The sequence below is a fragment of the Anomaloglossus baeobatrachus genome, chromosome 1, assembly GCF_048569485.1.
Source record: "Anomaloglossus baeobatrachus isolate aAnoBae1 chromosome 1, aAnoBae1.hap1, whole genome shotgun sequence".
NCBI classification, from domain to species: domain Eukaryota; kingdom Metazoa; phylum Chordata; class Amphibia; order Anura; family Aromobatidae; genus Anomaloglossus; species Anomaloglossus baeobatrachus.
Genome location: NC_134353.1, coordinates 731,966,997 through 731,987,809, shown reverse-complemented (window position 1 = coordinate 731,987,809; position 20,813 = coordinate 731,966,997). Strand labels below are relative to the sequence as shown.

The 20,813-nt window shown below is 42.0% G+C and overlaps 1 protein-coding gene across 1 annotated transcript in view; it reads left to right on the top strand.

The window, feature by feature from the left end:
* TMEM132C (transmembrane protein 132C) overlaps positions 1–20,813 on the top strand; it is a 923,542-nt gene that overhangs the window by 277,963 nt on the left and 624,766 nt on the right. The window contains exon 2 of the mRNA XM_075322405.1: positions 8,475–9,360. Coding sequence (XP_075178520.1) covers positions 8,475–9,360 — 886 coding nt within the window. The remainder of the gene's footprint in view (positions 1–8,474; positions 9,361–20,813) is intronic.

The window sequence follows — 20,813 nt, the reverse complement described above, 5'->3', positions numbered from 1 at the left end:
ATCTACTGCCCCCTCTCGCACTCCTCAATCTGTTGCCTCTTTCATCTGCTGCCTCTACTGTCTGCTGTGATCCTGCTGCCTAGATCCATCCTGTAAGGTAGGTATCCCCATCTCACCTCCCTCCCCACCATCCTCCGCCGCTCCTCCATCATCTATCCGCTGCGCCATTTCCCATCATCCGCTGCGCCCTTTATCATCTTCCATCCGCTGCGCCCTTTCTCATCTTCCATCCGCTGCGCCCTTTCTCATCTGCCGCCCCGCCCTCTCACATCGCATTATCCAGCGCAGTTGCTCGCTTCCAGACTGGAGTGGATGATGCGATGCGAGACTCGTGCATTGCTCTCACATTTGGCACTGGTCTTAGTGGCAGGCGCTCATATTTTTTTTTTTTATTCATTTTTTTTGTATTTATTTTGTTATTTACGTTGTCTGTATTTTTTATTTCGCAAAACTAATTTTTTTGTATGGGGGGGTCTAGTTTCCAAAATGGGATCACATGTGGGGGAGCTCCATTGTGTAGGCACCTCAGGGGGTCTCCAAATGCAACATGGTGTCTGCTAATAATTCCAATCAATTTTACTGTGAAATGGCGCTCCTTCTCTTCTGAGCCCCGCCGTACGCCCAAACAAATGATTTCCACCACATATGAGGTACCTGTGTACTCAGGAGAAATTGCACAATACATTTTATGGTGCATTTTTTCCTGATACCCTTGTGATAAAAAAAGCTACCTGTTTGAAAAAACAATTTTGTGGTAAAAAAAAGAATAAAATATTTTCATGGCTGAACATTACAAACGTTTGTGAAGCCTCCAGGGGTTCAAAGTGCTAAGTAGATAAATTCCATGAGTGGTCTAGTTTCCAAAATGGGGTCAATTGTGGGGGAGCTCCATTGTTTAGGCACTTCAGGGGGGTCTCCAAACGCAACATGGCGTCCGCTAATAATTCCAACCAATTTTGCTGTGAAATGGCGCTCCTTGCCTTCCGAGTCCTGCCTTTCCAAAATGGGGTCACTTATGGGGGAGCTCCATTGTTTAGGCACCTCAGGGAGTCTTCAAACCCGACATGGCGTCCGCTAATGAGTGCAGCTAATTTTGCACTCAAAAATTCAAATGGCGCTCCTTGCCTTCCGAGTCCTGCCGTGTGCCCAAACATTTGATTTCCACCACATATGGGGTATCTGCGTACTCAAGAGAAAATGCACAATACATTTTATGGTGCATTTTTTCCTGATACCCTTGTGATAAAAAAAGCTACCTGGTTGAAGCAACAGTTTTGTGGTAAAAAAATTTTTTTTTCTTTTCACGGCTCAACGTTATAAACTTCTGTGAAGCCCCCAGGGGTTCAAAGTGCACATCAAACATCTAGAAAAAATATTTTGAGGGCTCTAGTTTATAAAATGGGGTCACTTATGGGGGAGCTCCATTGTTTAGGCACCTCAGGGAGTCTTCAAACCCGACATGGCGTCCGCTAATGAGTGCAGCTAATTTTGCACTCAAAAATTCAAATGGCGCTCCTTGCCTTCCGAGTCCTGCCGTGTGCCCAAACATTTGATTTCCACCACATATGAGGTATCTACGTACTCAGGAGAAAATGCACGACACATTTTATGATGCATTTTTCCTTATACCCTTGTGAAAATACTAATTTTTATGACTAAAGTAACATTTTTGTGTTAAAAAAGTAAAATTTTCATTTTTTCTTCTGCATTGCTTTGGTTGCTGTGAAGCTACTAAAGGGTTAATAAACTTCTTGGATGTGTTTTTGAGCAGAGTGAGGGGTGCAGATTTTAGAATGGGGTCACTTTGGGGTATTTTCTGTCGCCTAGGTTTCTCAAATCACTCCAAATGTGATGTGGTACCTAAAAAATTTTTTTTGTAAATTTTGTTGGAAAAATGAGAAATTCCTGATGAACTTTGAACCCTTCTAACTTCCTAACGGAAATTTTTTTTTTTTCAAAAATTGCGCTGGTGTAAAGCAGACAAGTGGGAAATGTTATTTAGTAACTATTTTGTGTGACATATCTCTCAGATTTATGGGCATAACATTTCAAATTTTGAAAATTGCGAAATTTTCAAAATTTTCGTAAAATTTCCGAAATTTTCACAAATAAACGCAAAACATATCGGCCTAAATTTACCACTGACATGAAGTACAATATGTCACGAAAAACAATGTCAGAATCGCCAGGATCCGTTGAAGTGTTCCAGAGTTATAACCTGTCAAAGTGACACTGGTCAAAATTGCAAAAAATGGCCGGGTCTTTAAGGTGAAAACAGGCTGGGGGCTGAAGGGGTTAAAAACTAGTGACATGTTCAATACTTTTTACCTGCTGTAGTTATAGACAGAAACAACATTTCAGATGCTTTACATAGATTATGTTAATTTAGGGTTTTATCTGCTATCAAGTTTAAACCTTTAAATACGCTGTTGTTGACCACTAGTCACCTTCCGTAGCCCCTAGTCACTTTGACATTTCTAAAACTGCATTTCCATTAAACAGTTCAAAATATTGTCAATGCAATCATCAGATACCTCAGACTATTACACATTTTTGCTGGAAAATTAACGGCTTAGCAGTAATTATTAATCATGGCAAAACAATTAGCTGCAAATCAAATTTTTGTATGTCGACGAAGCTAACAAACTCATATTTCAAAAGACTTGTTCCTCTGCTTTTGTCGATCAACAGAGATAAGTGATTCAATTTAAAGCAAGTCAAACTTGTATTAAATAAAAAAAAAATGCTTTTGAGTGTGAATTGATTTTTATGGCCGTGTTGAGCAGAATTACAAAATTCGAATTTTGTCACATTCCCTCGTCTTTTCTTGAACGTTCATTCAAAGTAAGGTTATTCCCAGAAAGATAAGTTGGTTTGTCACCCGGTGTCACTGAACAAGTATTACCAGGTTGAACGACTATAACGGGCAATGTGTACGGCTGTGAAGCATTATGCTTGTAACTTAAATGATCATTGAGTAATCAATATACTTTAATCAAATATACATGGGGTCCTTTCTAGTCTCCCGTGTGTATATATATAGTGGGAATTCGCTCAGGTAGGCATAGGTAGGTTCACAAGAAACACAGTCTTTAAACACAATCCTAGCAGTTTATTTAAAATGTGGCACAAACTGAAAAAACAACCAAAACATAAACAAGCCTTTCCTGCCTTCATAGTATCATAGTATCATAGTTTTTAAGGTTGAAGGGAGACTCTAAGTCCATCTAGTTCAACCCGTAGCCTAACATGTTGATCCAGAGGAAGGCAAAAAAACCCCAATGTGGCAAACAAGTTCCAATGGGGAAAAAATTTCCTTCCTGACTCCACATCCGGCAATCAGACTAGTTCCCTGGATCAATACCCTGTCATAAAATCTAATATACATAACTGGTAATATTAAATTTTTCAAGAAAGGCATCCAGGCTCTGCTTAAATGTTAGTAGTGAATCACTCATTACAACATCATGCGGCAGAGAGTTCCATAGTCTCACTGCTCGTACAGTAAAGAATCCTCGTCTGTGATTATGATTAAACCTTCTTTCCTCAAGACGTAGCGGATGCCCCCGTGTTCCAGTCGCAGGCCTAGGTGTAAAAAGATCTTTGGAAAGGTCTCTGTACTGTCCCCTCATATATTTATACATTGTGATTAGATCCATTGTGATTAGATCCTAATAATCTTGGTCGCTCTTCTCTGCACCCTCTCCAGTTCAGCTATGTCCTTCTTATATATCGGTGACCAGAATTGTACACAGCCTTAAAAAGGGAAAAACAAGCACCGCCACACACCGTGGACTTTCAGTCCATTACTAGTTCATAGTGGAGAAATGGCCGCCTCCACACCCAGGCTCCTGCCATGCACACCTCCAGCTGAGGTTTCTTCCTGCAGCCCCAGCACTTTCCAACCAGGCTGCAGTTTCCTACAGTGTCACCCAGGCTAACCAGTCCACTTTAAAGTCCATAATGGAGGTACGGCAGCCTCCCCACACTGGCTCCTGCCAATGTATTTCCCTCCAGCAGAGGTTTGTCCCTGCAGGCACAGCACTCTCCAGTCTGGGTGCAGTTTCTCCTCAGTCCTCACCCAGGCTGACTCCAAGCACTCTCTGCCCATCTGCAAACTGCAGACTCCATCATACCTGCCATGTAACAAGTCAGCCACAAATAAACACATCCATGGACGGGGGTATGTAGGTGGCCAGAACCACCCATCTCTCCAGCCACCTGTGAGCCTCACCCTTGTAAATACTGAAGGAACAAAAACTGTGGCACTACAAGTGCCAGCATTCCTGAGGCTTGCACCACTTGTGTGGTACACACCTCCCATTAATGACATAACCAGTCGCCTCTCACAATATGTGTATGTCTGTTTACACTGTATATATATATATATATATATATATATAGTACAGACCAAAAGTTTGGACACACCTTCTCATTCAAAGAGTTTTCTTTATTTTCAGGACTCTGAAAATTGTAGATTCACGTTGAAGACATCAACACTATAAATGAAAACATGTGGAATGAAGTACTTAAAAAAGTGTGAAACAACTGAAAATATGTCTTCTATTCTAGGTTCTTCAAAGTAGCCACCTTTTGCTTTGATTACTGCTTTGCACACTCTTGGCATTCTCTTGATGAGCTTCAAGAGGTAGTCACCGGAAATGGTTTTCCAACAGTCTTGAAGGAGTTCCCAGAGATGCTTAACACTTGTTGGGCCTTTTGCCTTCACTCTGCGGTCCAGCTCACCCCAAACCATCTCGATTGGGTTCAGGTCTGGTGACTGTGGAGACCAGGTCATCTGGCGTAGCATCCCATCCCTCTTCTTCTTATTCAAATAGCCCTTACACAGCCTGGTGGTGTGTTTGGGGTCATTGTCCTGTTGAAAAATTAATGATGGTCCAACTAAACGCAAACCGGATGGAATAGCACGCCGCTGCAAGATGCTGTGGTAGCCATGCTGGTTCAGTATGCCTTCAATTTTGAATAAATCCCCAACAGTGTCACCAGCAAAGCACCCCCACACCATCACACCTCCTGCTTCATGCTTCACGGTGGGAACCAGGCATGTAGAGTCCATCCGTTCAACTTTTCTACAAAGACACGATGATTGGATCCAAAGATCTCAAATTTGGACTCATCAGACCAAAGCACAGATTTCCTCTGTTCTAATGTCCATTCCTTGTGTTGTTTTGCCCAAACAAGTCTCTTCTGCTTGTTGCCTGTCTTTAGCAATGGTTTCCTAGCAGCTATTTTACCATGAAGGCCTGCTGCACAAAGTCTCATCTTAATAGTTGTTCTAGAGATGAGAAGACGTGTCCAAACTTTTGGTCTGTACTATATATATATATATATATATATATATATATATATATATATATATATACAGTATATAAAATAATCACTTGATATATTTGAAAGGCAATATCTAAAATACAAGTTGGGTCAGTACTGTTTGATGTCATTGGAATATTGTTGTATTTTTGAGACAAGTACATCGATCAGTATTAGCATAGTAGATGTATATCCAGCATGCTCCTACATTGTTATCCTGAAATGACATTTGATCTTGCTCCTATACTGTTGCGGGTTATGCATTTCACTGCACTGACATGTCAGTCTGGTAAAGCTGAGTCTATCAGACATGTCTTCCCTGTCAGTATTGATAAGGTGAACGATTCCTATGACCTTCACAGACCTTTATAGCTGAGAAAATGGTACACACATTTTAAGGTCAACAAATGATTGAGAGAAACACCAAAAATTGGAAAGGAGACAGTTCTGCTACTCAATAATAATGAGAATATTAGGCATAATGGTAAATGGAGCAAGATGTGTGTTTGTCATCAATCTCATAGTTAACTATTGATCTATGTATACTTTATACTACGTCTCCCTTGTGTTGCTTACTTTGCTTTCTAACTTCACAGCTTGTTAGTTCCCACTAGCAAATTTCTTTTATGTGCAATGCAGGATAGGCTTTTTCAAGATGAGAGGTTATGGAGAAGTCATAAGGATTCTTTACTTGCGTTAATTGGTGGCTATTAGTCTTAACAGCTTATTTGTATCATTTCTTTATGGTGTCAAAGCAGACACATTCATATAGATTACTGTTTTTTTTTAAGGAAATATAGGCTTAATACATAGGGTTAATTTTCAATGTTGCCAAGGTCAAGAGATATTTATTTGTTATACTTTTTAAAAATGTCTCTAGGGCACGGACAACTAGAAAAGAAATCAATTAGGGCTCTGTGCATGCGGAAAAATCTGAGCATCTTGTCTGCTTAGCAGAACAGCATGGGGGACAAGCTGATGAGCCGCCATTCAGTCCCAGGAAAGTGCCCTGCAGTTCATAGTAATTAATTACTCTGGAGGGAATCACCGATAGCAGAGATAATAGAGAGCGATGGAAGAGTAGAAAGCAAGTAGGAGGAGAAGAGGCTGATCTAGTAAATGCCGCCTGATACATTGCTAATGAATGCTGCTGCCAAACAGAACATCATCCCACTATTGTCTATAAATAAACCCGCGAGCGCTGAGCAAGTTATGAAATATGATGGTAGAGATTTATAATGTAGAAGACATTACACCTTTGGTTTAAAGAGGAAACAGTCGTGTAGTGAAGTCTATAAAATATATCATAGAGAAATATAGGTGCCAGGATAATTCTATATATATTATCTGGTGGGCAGCACTTTATGTGCGTGAAATATTAATTATAAATGAAGCATACAATAGCAATTTCTCTCAAAAATTCCTAAACTTGACAAACTTTTCTTCCTCTTCTTCCATTTCCTTTTTTACTCTTTAATGATAAAATGTATAATTGGTTGAGGAAAGTTGAACTAGATGGACTTAGGTCTCTTTTCAACCTATGTAACTATGCATTGTATCTGGAATAACTTTTGAAATACAATATAGATACATATGAAGGGGTCATTAAGTCACACAGGACCTAAGGGAATTTAACATTCTGTAAATTATAAAGGAATTCTTATTAATGTTGAGCATTAAGATCTAATAATTGGCTTCTGTCTGCTTTTGATCCTTTTTTATCAATTTACACATAATTTAATTTTATTCTATAGCATAGCTTGAGCAGAAATTAAAGAGGTTATGCAGTACTTTTATATTGTCGGTCTATCCTTAGGATATGTCATCAATGAATTATAGGCCTGGGTCCGACACCTCGCACCCCCTCTGATTAGCTGTTCTCAGTCCTGGCGGTGGCGGTGGCGGCAGCAGGCAGTCAGAATGGCTCAGTTTCGGAGCTGCTCTGTATTCTGATAGTGACCATGGCAAGGTACTGCACATCCGCCTCCTATTGCTTTGAATGGTAGGGGAATGTGCAGTACTCGGTCCCGGCCGCTATCAATTGACAGCGCAGCTCTGGAACTGAGCATTTTCGGCTGTCTGCTGATGTCGCTGGCACTGAAATCAGCTAATCGGCAGGATTGAGGGGTGTCGGACCCTGGCTGATCAGACATTGGTAACTTATCCTAAGGATAGGCCATCAATGTAAAAGTAGTGGACAACCTCTTTAACACACTGTAAAATTTAGCTGCAGTGACATCACTGCACACTGCATTGTCACATGCACAAATCCAGTGGTCCTCCATAAAAAAAGTAGGATTAAGAAATGACAGTAAAAGCCCATAAAACATCATGTCGTCCTGAGTGGGACCTGTCATATGAAGTTGCTATTTGTTATTATTGTTATTTTTTCTTTTTAGGTTACAAACTTATCTTTGGACATTCCATTTGTCTATGCTATTTTTATTAAAAGTCATATGAAAATTAATGTCCATAACAGACCTGTTGCATAACTCATGCCAACTGGCCCTATAAATATCATTGGGGACAGTTTGGGTTCTGTTATGTGCCCATATTTAGAACAGTAGAAAAAGTGCACCATGCAGAACGTATTATTATGTTCGAAAAACTGGCACAACGGAACCCAGACGGACCCTGTATTACTCAATGAAGTTACTCTACTTTTATTTGCATCAATTATGTAATAGATACAGTTTGGACATTCATTTGTCTATTTGTTAGCTTAAACACAGAACACACAAGTGCAAAGGATAAAATGCCCAAATGCAAGGATAAATGTAGACTTAATGCTTCAAACACTCATTTTTCTCAGTTGGAATAAAAAAAAATATTTTGTTTAAAAATAAAACTATTTTCATAATTGTACATTAACAATTCCACATCCCAAATCATGGATGACAATGTGTACAGTAGGATCCATGGATGTGGGGCTGAACGGTGGAGCAAGTGATGGGAAACTGAATGTAATATTTTTTTATAAATGATTTCCTTGAAAAAAATCGCGTTTTGCTTAATAGAGAAATCAGTTTAATTGTAGGCCAACCCTACACCTGACTACTAAGGATAGTATTAGAATGCTTACTTTTAATTCTTTCTTGTTTTGACATGATTATCATACTTTTTCTGTTTTTATTTTTTACCAGTGGCACAGTCTAGAGCGGCTCAAGAAAACTTCCAAAGGTTCTCAGCACCATCAACATATCTACCTGTGAGCTATCGGATTTCATCTGCAGATACTGCCTTCCTGTTGAAGGAGAACAACCAAGATTTTATGAGAAATTCTAGCTTGCAATCACGGGTTGAATCCTTCTTTGTTCACAAATCTCGTAGAACTCCTGTCTTGAATGCCAGTTATGGACCTTTTTCAGCAGAGAGAGAAATCCCAGAAGATCTTCTGCTATCACCTCCTCTCTTTCCATCTAATAAGTTTAATTTTAACTGGAAACTCAAATCATATGTAATTAATGACAAGGTATATCCCAACAAACCCAAAGTGCAAGTGTTATTCTATATCACAGGTAGAGACTGGGATGATTACAGTGGCACGGAAAGACTTCCTTGCCTAAGATTGTTTGCCTTTCGGGAAACCAGAGAAGCAAAAGGCAGTTGCAGATTACAAGGTATATTGGGCCTATGTGTGGCTGAACTGGAATTCCAGCCCACTTGGTTCACTTCACCTCCTGTAGTAACAGGTCGCAAGAGAAACCAAGAGCAGTCAGAGGGCATTCCTGTGGAACTTTATTATAGTATCCATCTTGAAGAAGACAAAAATGAGTGCACAGTGGAAGAAGCTAGGAAAGGAAATGCAATCCGTCCTGGCAGAGATCAAGGAGAAGACGCAGTTTCTCAGTTACAGAGAATTTCAACCATAACATTATATCGAAATCCAGAAAATTCCCAACTTACTGAACTTAGGTTGGACAGTAATGTTGGCCTATGGTTGCCATCAAAGCCTGCCAGGCAAGGAGAAACTTTACATGTATTTGTCACAGTGGCAAATAACTCAACCCTGGATCAGTTCACTTTGAGGTACAGTGCCGTATTTTATGCTACTTTACTGACATTATATAAAATTTAAGCAATTGAATAACCATGTCAAAGGGCAGGTACGAGATTAGGGTTTGCTTTTTACCAGAAACATCTTTCTCCTCAGCTGTGTCTGCTACTCAGCTCATCTTCTTTCATATGTATGAGACTAAGATGCAATACTAGAAGGACAATATTGTAGTACAAAAGTAAACCAGTTTTGTACAGATATACCATTTCTTACCTAACACACAAGGTATTAAGTATACTATGCTGTAGAGAAATATGTACAAACTTAAACGGGCTGTCAACTACTCGGAGGACCCATTCTTCTTCACCATGTTTGCCCATGTTAAAATAACGCTTATACTCACCTTCTATGCCAGCGCCATTCCAGTGGTGTTGGCACTCACTCTCCTGGGGCTCACACAACATTGTTACGTCACGTGAACCCTGCGCCCAGTGTCGGCTTCACTCTCCCGACCTTTAGATGAATTGAACATCAAGAGATAATCAGAACTGCGGCTGATCACTGACTTCACCTATATATTTGATACATGCAAAGGGGGAGAGGGAAGCCAGCGCTGAATATGTGCAGGGCTCATGTGGCGTAATGTCACGTGATCCCTGTTAGAGTGAATACCGACATCGATGGAATAGAGGTGATAATAGGCATTCTTATTTTAACGAGGGCAAATATAGTGATTGCGTGGGGGTTATCCGAGTAGTGGACAACTCCCTTAAAAGGAATGACTCTTCAGGATTTCACAAACAAAATAATTTATTTGTGCTTATAGTTCTTTCAAAGACAAGTCCTTTACATGGGCCATCCATTCCACTATTACATAAAAATCATTGTTTGAATTGATATGCAATTGAGGCTGAAGAGCTATAGTAAATCTTCTTTTCATTAGCTGGGCTAGTGAGACACCTTGTATGCGTTGTGTCACAATGATGACTTTACACAAACCTGGCTAATCAAAAGAAGAACTGGGAATGCTGAGAGGTAAGTAGATTTTCAGGCCCCCAGCCCAGAGGTCTGGTTCCAAATTCCTGACCTGGCTGATGGACAAGAGTCCTGCAGATCAATTCTCCCACCTGAAATTATCATCATTTTCTTAATTGATAGTGTATAGCATACTGTTTGAAAAACTGTTTCTGTAGGCTCATTGTAAAAACACGCATTATGTAGATGAATGGATGATGCTTCCATTTGTTATCTATTCTGCCATAATCCTGTACACACTTTATCGCGCTGGATCATTGAAACAGTCCAGACTGATCGTTTATCAATGAATTTCACAACAGCAGTAAGTACTAATATATGGAGCTGCCAGAGACAGTGCATGTGAGAAAATGGACTACTCGAAGTCTGTTGGAAGTTTAGTGACAATCACTATGCTGTAATTGCAACTATTAAAGGGGTGGTTCACTACTTAGTATTCCAAGGCACATCTATATAACAGTGAGAAACAAGGCTTCTCTCAAATACCTTGTGTTGGCAATAGTGCTTGTGAGCGGCGCTACTGCAGTCCTCTCATCTCCATCGCTTGACCCGTGGGCTCCGTGACCTCTGATGTCCGGTGATGTCACGTCAACTTCCAGTTAATCTGACATTACCGAGGCTGGACCCAGTCTCCATGTGTGACTGGGCTGTGGGTAGTATTTCACCGCTCATCACAGCCTAGCATCTCCCTGCTCTCTCCTGTACTGCAGAGCGCTCCAAGCAGGAGCGATGCTGGGCTGTGACGAGTAGTGAAACGTCACCTACAGCCCAGTCACACTCGGAGACTGGGGCCTTACTCGGTGAAGTCAGATAAACTGGATGTTGAGGTGACATCACGGGACATCAGATTTCACGGAGCCCAGGGGTTACGCGATTGGGATGAGGCACTATTGCCAACACAAGGTATTTGAGAGAAGCCTTGTTTCTCAATGTTATATCGATGTGGCCAGTAATGCTAACTAGTGAACCATCCCTTTCATGCTTGTAATGAATCTTTCATCTACGTAGGAGGGTTTGTTTCTAGTAAGACAACCACCTTTCTAAAAATCTTCAAGACTGTAATTCTAATCTACAAACTCAGTACACATAAAGGGGTGACAGAGTTAAATTCTCAGGCAAATTCTTAATAGACAGAGTCATATACATTTTTTATTTAAAATGCTTATGATTATTTTTTTTACATTTTTGTGCTGGTTTTGATCAAAAGTTTAAATATTTGAACTTAGTAAAATACATCTCTAATAGTCAAAAAAAGAGCACAGAACTTTGGAAAGGTGTATTTTTTTTTACTACACCTGTCCCCAATCTCCATTATATAGAAAACGTGATGCCATACGTCCGATGTCTGCCATTGAATGAAGTTCATTAACTTGGTTCTTCTCTCCTTTTAGTGCTATATTAATAGAAAAAACATAATTGTACGACATAGTTTTATTATAATCCTGCCATTCGGATCACTGCCAAATACCCCATTTAATTAGGTGGTAGTAATTTGACTTTTTGCTGTGAAAGAATATCTTGTTAACGTCTTAAAGTCTTAATGAGATTCCTTTACATAAGTTGTAAGTTCTGAGAAATGTAAATAGGGTGTATCTGCTGCAGAGTATAAATCTAATGGGAACTGCATTAGTTAAAATGATTTCTTCTTCTCTTAAGCGAAACGTGTCCCATGGGATTACTGCAGTTAAAGTGTTTATAACTAGGAGCATTGAGAATTAGACTAATGGGCAACGATTTGGAGCAAATGAGACCTTAGAGATGTAAAACATTCATACAGTTCACCAATGATAAAAACTATTATATTTACATCATTGCATGTCGTGCATAGGAGGGGAAGCATGGAAAATGACTGATGAACCTCTCGGTTACTGTTCTTACAATCTACAATGATAGGGAATAGACTTCTTTTGTAGTTACTTACAAATCATTATTACGCTATTAATAGTATGCTAATTGATTTTTGTACTCAAAGTTGTTGACACGATTTGCTGATTATATTAATCATTTTCTCGTTACTGCATGGAAATAATGCTGAATATATCACTAGTTATTAACATTTTATATAATTGTCCTTTTTAGATCTTATTAAAAGACGCACTACAGCAATATTTTAAGTGCCGCACTTTGCTAGATTACTGATCTGTAATCTGATAAGGCACCATACTTTACCTGTGGTTTTAGTTTCATGAAGTACCATAGAGTTACCGCACGTCCCTAAGACAAATCGGCGGGGACTCTAACACTGACAGACAGGATCTTTAAGCCTGTGAATTGAATACTGTTCACCACTGCTTTGTTCACAGTTGACAGTGGCTGGAAAGAGATTTTTAAGACTGACTGTGGTTTCAAGAATACTTGCAGCAGAATGTCTGTGTGTGCCTTTAGCGCTTATCTCCTCCACTCCCTCCCCTACCCATACGACTTTATGACCTCCAACCATAATCTCCTATTTGTAGCAATGTTAAAATCTGTATTCACTGAATACCATATTTTTCATTTTATAAGATGCACCGGATTATAAGACGCATCCCAAATTTAGAGAAAAAAAGTTAAAAAAAAATAATTATGGAGTCTGTTTTATAATCGGTCATGTCCTACAGGGTGTGACGACATGGACTCTGTAAGTGCCTAGCATGGGTTAAGTTTCTTAAAATTCAGCCAGACATGATGATAGTTTGTTTATAAATGGGGGATAAGCCACTCATTGTTTCCACAAGACTCTTAAGGTGGTGTCACACATAGCGACGACAACAACGATGACGCTGCTAAGTCACCATTTTCTGTGACGTAGCAGCGACGTCCCGTCGCTGTCGCTGTGTGTGACATCCAGCAACGACCTGGCCCCTGCTGTAAGGTCGCCGGTCATTACTGAATGTCCTGCTTCATTTTTTGGACGTTGCTCTTCCGCTGTGAAGCACACATCGCTGTGTGTGACAGCGAGAGAGCGACGAACTGAAGCGAGCAGGGAGCCGGCGTCTGGCAGCCTGCGGTAAGCTGTAACCACGATAAACATCAGGTAACCAAGAAGCCTTTTCCTTGGTTACCCGATATTTACCTTCGTTACCAGCATCCACCGCTCTCACGCTGCCAGCACCGACTCCCTGCATACGTAGCTGGAGTACACATCGGGTAATTAACCCCATGTGTACTCTGGCTAGGAGTGCAGGGAGCCAGCGCTAAGCGGTGTGCTCTCACGCTGCCAGTGCCGGCTCCCTGCACACGTAGCTGGAGTAGACATCGGGTAATTAACCTGATGTGTACTCTGGCTAGGAGTGCAGGGAGCAGGGAGCGAGCACTGGCAGCATGAGAGTGGCGGACGCTAGTAACTAAGGTAAGTATCGGGTAACCAAGAGAAGGGCTTTCCTTGGTTACCCAATATTTACCTTAGTTATGCTTCCACGCATCGCTGCTGGCTGGGGGCTGGTCGCTGGTCAGATCTGCGTGTTTGACAGCTCACCAGCGACCATGTAACGACGCAGCAGCAATCCTGATAAGGTCAGATCGCTGGTCATGATCGCTGCTGCGTCGCTATGTGTGACACCACCTTTAGAAGTCTAGTGTTAAAGTTCTTGTTGACTCATATAATTGCCTTGGCCAGTAAAGGTCAGATACCCAGATTATCAATTATGCGAACCTCCCATTGTATTACTATGTGTATTGCTAGATGCGATGTAACTTAGCTGTCTCTCCCTCGTCTCTGCCAGAGACCATTACTACTGCGGATATTTTGTATACGGCTTGAATTTTAGCTAATAAGAGCCCAGTCTTATCCACCAATCGTGAAGACCTTCATGGTCTGAATGGAGAGCTTAAGGGTATAAGAAGGAGGACTGTCCATTGCCCAGGTAGATTCTTGCTCCATCATACCAATCTAGGATCTGCAGATCCGATTGGCAAGCCATAACTGAACCTGGATTATAGTACTACATGGATTTCAGCATTGAATACAAGGATTCAGCTGAGATATCAAGGACTACCTAAGGAAGGAATCCAGCTCGGGATAATCCAGTCACCGGACTACAGGCTTTCCAGTCCTCAACCAGCTTCCTAAATCCAGTGTTATTCCATTCTCGGTGGGTGTCCACCGAAAGTGGGGTGCTGCTGGTTTGGAGTAAGTAACCCTGGAAGCTCTGAGGCACGGACATTCTAATCCCTGGTGAGCCAGTGGAAGGATGAGAACCTGTTGTCGGTTACATTCTGTGGTTTTGCTGGTTATGTTCCATATGCTGTTAATTGTTTGGGGGATCCAATAAAGTCTTAATATTGTGATTCCCTCATCCTGTGTTGTCTGAATAGTATTCTGCCCACGGTTAAGGAGGTTGGACCTTCAGTTGGGATGAGCCCTTGGCCATGCTGTCTTTCTAAAGGCTGCCAGATCAGTGGACGAGAGCACCCACTGACCCCCATGTCTCCACACAAAGGATGTGGGGCAGCAGCGGTGGTGGAGCGGGGTCACAGGAGGCGGGGGTGGTGCTGGAGCACAGCGATGCTGCGGGTGGTGCAGAACAGGAACCAGATGCTCACTGTGGGCTGCGGTGCTGTGCTGGGGCAGCAAGCACTGCTCTGTGCTATGGCAGCTGGCGCTGCTCTGTGCTGGGGCAGCTGGTGCTGCTCTGTGCTGGGGCAGCCGGCGATGCTCTGTGCTGGTGCTCGCTGTGGGTGGTGAGGAATTGGCCATTCTGAAGATATCGGCGGTGCGGGCTTCAAAGAAAAGGCAGTCAGAGTCAACACATGTTCATATGAGAGCTTGAGCCAAGAGCTCCATTTGGGTACGCACCGACTCTGGCCATCATTATTTGAAGCCCTCACTGCCGACATCTTCAGAATGGCCTGTGCCCCACTGCCCGCAGCACAGAGCCTCGCCTCCCGCCACACAGAACTTTGCCGCCACACAGAGCCTCGCCGCTGAACAGAGTCGTGCCGCCTGCCGCACAGAGCCGCGCCACCTGCTACACAGAGCTGCACCACCTGCCGCACAAAGCATTGCCACCCGCCGCACAGAGCCGCAAAGAGCAGGGATGCCTGCCGCAGAGATCAGCGCCCACAGCACATCGCAAAGCATTGCGTCCACCACCCCCCCAGTAAGCAACATTCAAATTTTAAGACACACCCCTCATTTTCCTCCCAAATTTTTGGGATGAAACGTGAGTTATAATCCGAAAAATAGTATTTTACACCTGAATCGAGAGTGAAAGAACAATCCATGAAGGGAAAAAAAGCAGACTTACTATTGATTTACTTCCTAAAAATTAAAATGACGGTTAGTCTTCATTTTTTTCCAAGCAGCAAGCAGAGGTTATTTATTACAGTCATTTAGCAGGTCAAATAAAATAGTAATTAGTTAGGCCTGAAAACTGAACAGTGCCACATTGTCTACCATTAATAGTGACATTAAACTCCAGCAGAAGACCGAAGCTCCCCATCTTCATGTGATGTTGGAGAGCATAAAAGTTAGTGGCTGTTTCTGAGGGAGCTCTGCCATCAGCAAGATTATTGCATGAAGTTCCAGTTTTTGAATAATCATAGCACCTGTTATGACTGTTATGTCAAGAGTAGAGATAGGAAAATTGATGTGCTGCCCTGGTACGGCATATTTACTTTTACCCCAGTATGACAGCTGGTCTTCACTTTTGCACCTGGCATCCATGGAAAGGCATCAAGGGTGACTCTGGCACCATTTTACTGGCCTTCATGCAACCTCATGAAGTTGCAAGACCAATTATGTACCAAAAGCTCCAAGAATCCTTGGCCAAGGATTCCAGGAGCTGAAGTGTTTGCTATGGAGAACTGGAGTGGATGCCAGAGCAGGGCATAAGGCATCTCTAATCATTCTCATCTCTAATCCACAGTCATTTTCCAGCTAGACCTTGTATAAGTGAGTGCCCTAGAATTGTACTAAGTTTAGTGCAATGCAAATGTATCTTTCTGGATATAATCTATATGTGTAGCTACATAGTCGTTCCGATGATGTTTGTTTCGCATGGCTTGTGGCCAGATGGTGGTGCTCCTGGTATTTATTTTGTTTTGAACTATTTAGGCCAAACGGAATGATGCCAGGGAAATGTGTCTTTTGGTGCTATTTACACAAGATTAGTCATACACTATTGTTCCCAGCCTCATGATGATCTTGGTACGGCAAACAAGTGCAGGGAAGTGGTGATTAGTGTTCCACTCTGATGAACGAAGAAGTAATATTTTGAGGGCTTTCCTCCAAACAAAAGAAATGCAACTCCATGAATGCCAACTAAGCTAGTGAGGATGGACAACTCATATTGTTATTATATAATGATCATTATCTCAGTACTATTGTATTCATTTTCAGTTCCTTATTTAGCATCTCATTTTTATGCAGTACTATACAGATATTGTCACATCATTACCTGTCCCTAGGGGGATTAAAATCTAATTAAACCTTCTTAATATAAATTTACACAGTAAGATTACCATGAGCGAGGAACGCTCACTTCACAATAATAGTCCAATGCTGCCGATCACCTCATGAATTAGCAAAATGCTTGCACAAAAGATCATCACTCTCGATCATCATGTGTAAACAGGACTTGTGCTGCTGAGAACTATGCACACTGAAACACTGTAGTTGTAGTCTGAAGAGTAAACATGCTATTAGGCCTCCTTCACACATCTGTTTAAAACATGTATGTGAAAAAATGGTACCAGAGTCATCAGTGTGTCATCCATGTCTCCTAAGTGTCATTCATGTGTCCTCAGTGTGTCATTCATGTGTCATCAGTGTGTCATCCATCTGTCATCAATGTGTCTTCAGTTTGTCATCTGTCATCCATCTGTCATGCATGTGTCCTCAGTGTGTCATCTGTCTGTCATCCATGTGTCTTCAGTTTGTCATCAGTCTGTCATCCATCGCTCATCCATGTGTTCTCAGTGTGTTAGCTATGTGTCATCAGTGTGTCATCCATGTGTCATCAGTGTGTCATCCATGTGTCCTCAGTGTGTCATCCATGTGTCCTCAGTGTATCATCCATGTCTTCAGTTTGTTATCCGTGTGTTATCCATGTGTTCCCAGTGTGTCATGTGTGTGTAATCCGTGTGTCATGCTGTTTCGCGTCTGATTATGCTTCGACTGGTCCACCACTGACGGTGGACCAGTCGAAACGTAATCAGATGCAAAACGGCCATGGTCCTTGTGAGGAGCTTGCACCTAGCTCCTCTCCTGCCTTTTACTCTGCACCTGTGTGAATAAAGAGGCTATTTCGGCACAGTGGAGACTGCAGTCTCTTTCCTTTCTGAATTTTCCTGGATTCATCCTTCTATTTGGACGAGCACCCCGCAGCCGATGACTACTTTGTGCCTGAGCTAAACTCCTAGCAAGCGTGCGGTACCGCAAGGTAATACCCAGTGGTGCAGTACTGTTCTCTCTATTCATGATTGTCTAATATGGGGCCGAGTGCAATGCAAGATTCTGTCACACTGCAGTCGTCTGATTTATACGCTCACATGAGCATACCCTCAGCCAGGATCTCTCATCCTACATCGTTGGCCGACTTTACACTTTCTTTTCTGGATGAAAGGACAAAAACTTCTCCCAGGCTCACTCCAAAATCTCCCAGAAAGTCTTTCTCAGAAGAGTGGAAGCTGTTATAATTGCAAAAAGAGGACCAAATCCATGTTAATGCCTAAAGATTTATTATGGGATGTCATATAAGCTCCTGTAGGTGTAAAGTGTAGGTGACCTTATACTGTCTCCCAATCTCTTGAGTTCACGCTCCTTCTACTGGCTCCTACTCCCTACTTTTTTAACTAAGTTTCTCCACCGCATTTTGCTACTACCTAACCAGCTGACGTATTCACTTGTGCAGCGCACATTGTTCACAGTTATAATGGGCAGGGGAAAATAGGCGCAAATTCAGAGTGAAATGTATGTAGAGGATTATTATATCTCGCAGAAAAGCATAGATTATTATTTTTTTTTATTTAATAAACCTTTTTTCCCTTACATATTTATATGGTAATTTTCACCTCACACCTTGTGCTTGATGGCTTGCTTTTTAATATGTAAATTACAGTATATATTCATCATTATATTGAAATTTTGCAACCTAGCAACCTGTGAGCTCCCGGTACATTCAATGTGCATAGACCGCTCACATTCAAATTAGCTTTTCAAGGCGCCATTTGTTTGTTTTGAGCTTTATAATTTCAAAAAAGGAATATTTGAAAAGTGTTTGCAAAAAGCCAACTGTGCAATCTAAATTATGCATATAAATGCGGCACTTTATATTTAATGCAAAATTTCTAAAGGAATGAATTTGCTGCACGACCTGTTTTTTTTTGTTTTTTTTTTTTCTATTTCAGTAGTAACTGAATGAAAACTAAAATAAATGATATTTACCAGGTTTAGAGTATTCTCTCCCTTCAATGCTAAAAACAAAATTGTTATATCGAGCAATGAATGTAAGGTAATCATATCCTCATATATTTTAACCAGCCATTCTCACTGAGATTAATAACATATACAGTAAAGCAATTCACAGTGTTGTGACACAAGCACTGCAATATAGCACTGAAAGCTCCATTACACAGTTATTAAAAGAATCACGAGAAAAAAATTATTTGTTGGTTCTGCAACAAACTCAATCTTATGGAAATATTTTTTATATTCTTATTAAGTAAAAGTCGTCTGATAACAATCTAATTAAAGGGAATCTGTCAGCAGTTTTTTGCTATGTAAGCTGGAGCCAACATGCTGCAAGGGTTAACACAGAAAGTTCGGGCATACTTGTATTGTCACAGTCTTATTTTTATTTGCTATGTCTGTTTAAGCAGCTGTAGCGCCCCTGAGGCTCTGGTCACTACAGGTTACTGCAACTGAATTAAGGAGCAGTATCTATCTGGGGTAAGTGACAGGTGGTTTGCCGGTGCTCACAAAAATAAACCACCACAGGGGGGAGAGGACTGGGTTGGCCAGGGAGAGTTAGCCATCCAGTAGTATGGGACTTCCCGGTCACCAGGACAACCACTGGGGGGCGGGTGCGGCATGGGGTATAAGAGGAGGTAGCTATGACACATAGAGAGATTTGCTGGAGGGAAGTCCCCTGAGACCAGACTGGGTACAGGAGAGCACAAGTGCTGGTGGGACACACACACAGCTTACCTTGCCATTGTGGAGCCTGGGGCCTGTGAGCTGTAGCTCGGCCCAGGTTCCTTCTGCTGATCTCTGGATAGCGAGGACAAACAGGACATTTACACTGACACCAGTAACCGCCTGGAACTTGCACCAGATAATCAGAGACTTACCAGCAGTGAACCAGGAAACTCTCGGGAAATCTCCTAACCAGTGAGTAAAACACCTGAATCGGTGCTCTTGCCTTGTTTCCATTATTTACTGGCGACACCGCTCCACGCCCACTATCAGCCAACCGGCCACCCATCGGGGCAACCACTTCGTCTGTGGGGAGTGACTCCATCTTGGCTGCAATCAACATTGACCCCCGGTGAGAAGAACCCTGCAGCGGCGGCCCCCTACCTGGCAGCACACCACAGGTGGCGTCACGATAAAAACTTTATTCAATATTTCCCCTGAACATAACCCCCTTTCAAGCGACCCCCAGGGTCACGGAACCGGGCACCGGCCACCCAGTGAACTGTCCCTGTACATACATGGTCTGGGACCGAGTACCCCATAGACCTGGGATGGTACAGCTGGACCCTTATCTTTACAGGACTAGAAACTCATGTGCAGGGCAGTCCGACATGCCCTCTGCTGTGATTGACACCTCACTGTCAATGTACAATCTCTACTGAGAGTTGGTGTGGGCGGGACAGCACTCTGGACTCTGCTGCATGACTAAACCTAATCCTAGGCTTGTCTTTTCATAATTCCAAAGACTGATTTAATGAGTTAAATAATAGTCAGAACCGCAAACCACATGTAACCACACCAGCCCAGGACCTCAACATCCAGGATCTGCACCTCCAAGACCATCTGATACCAGCCACCTAGACAGCTGTTGCAACAATCGGTTTGCATAACCTCATTGGTGTCTCCACCTTACTGCAGTTCACTGTTGTAACCGACTTGAGCCCCGATGAGAATGACAAGCATGCAGATGAGCTTCTCTGAGATAATTTCTGACAGTTTGTACAGAAATTGTTTGGTTATACAAACCGATTGTTGCAGCAGATGTCTGAGTTGCTGGTCTCAGGTGATCTTGGTGGTGAAAATGCTGCATGTTGTGGTCCTGGGCTAGTGTGGCTACATGTGGTCTGCAATTTTGAGGTCAGTTGGATGTACTGCCAAATTTTCTGAACTTCCTTTGGAAACTGCTCATGGTAGAGAAATGAACATTCAATGGACTTGCAACAGGTCTGGCGACATTCCTGCAGTCAGCATTCCAATTGCATGCTCCCTCAAGACTTGCAACATCTGTGGTATTGTGCTGTGTTATAATACTGTACATTTTATAGTGGCCTT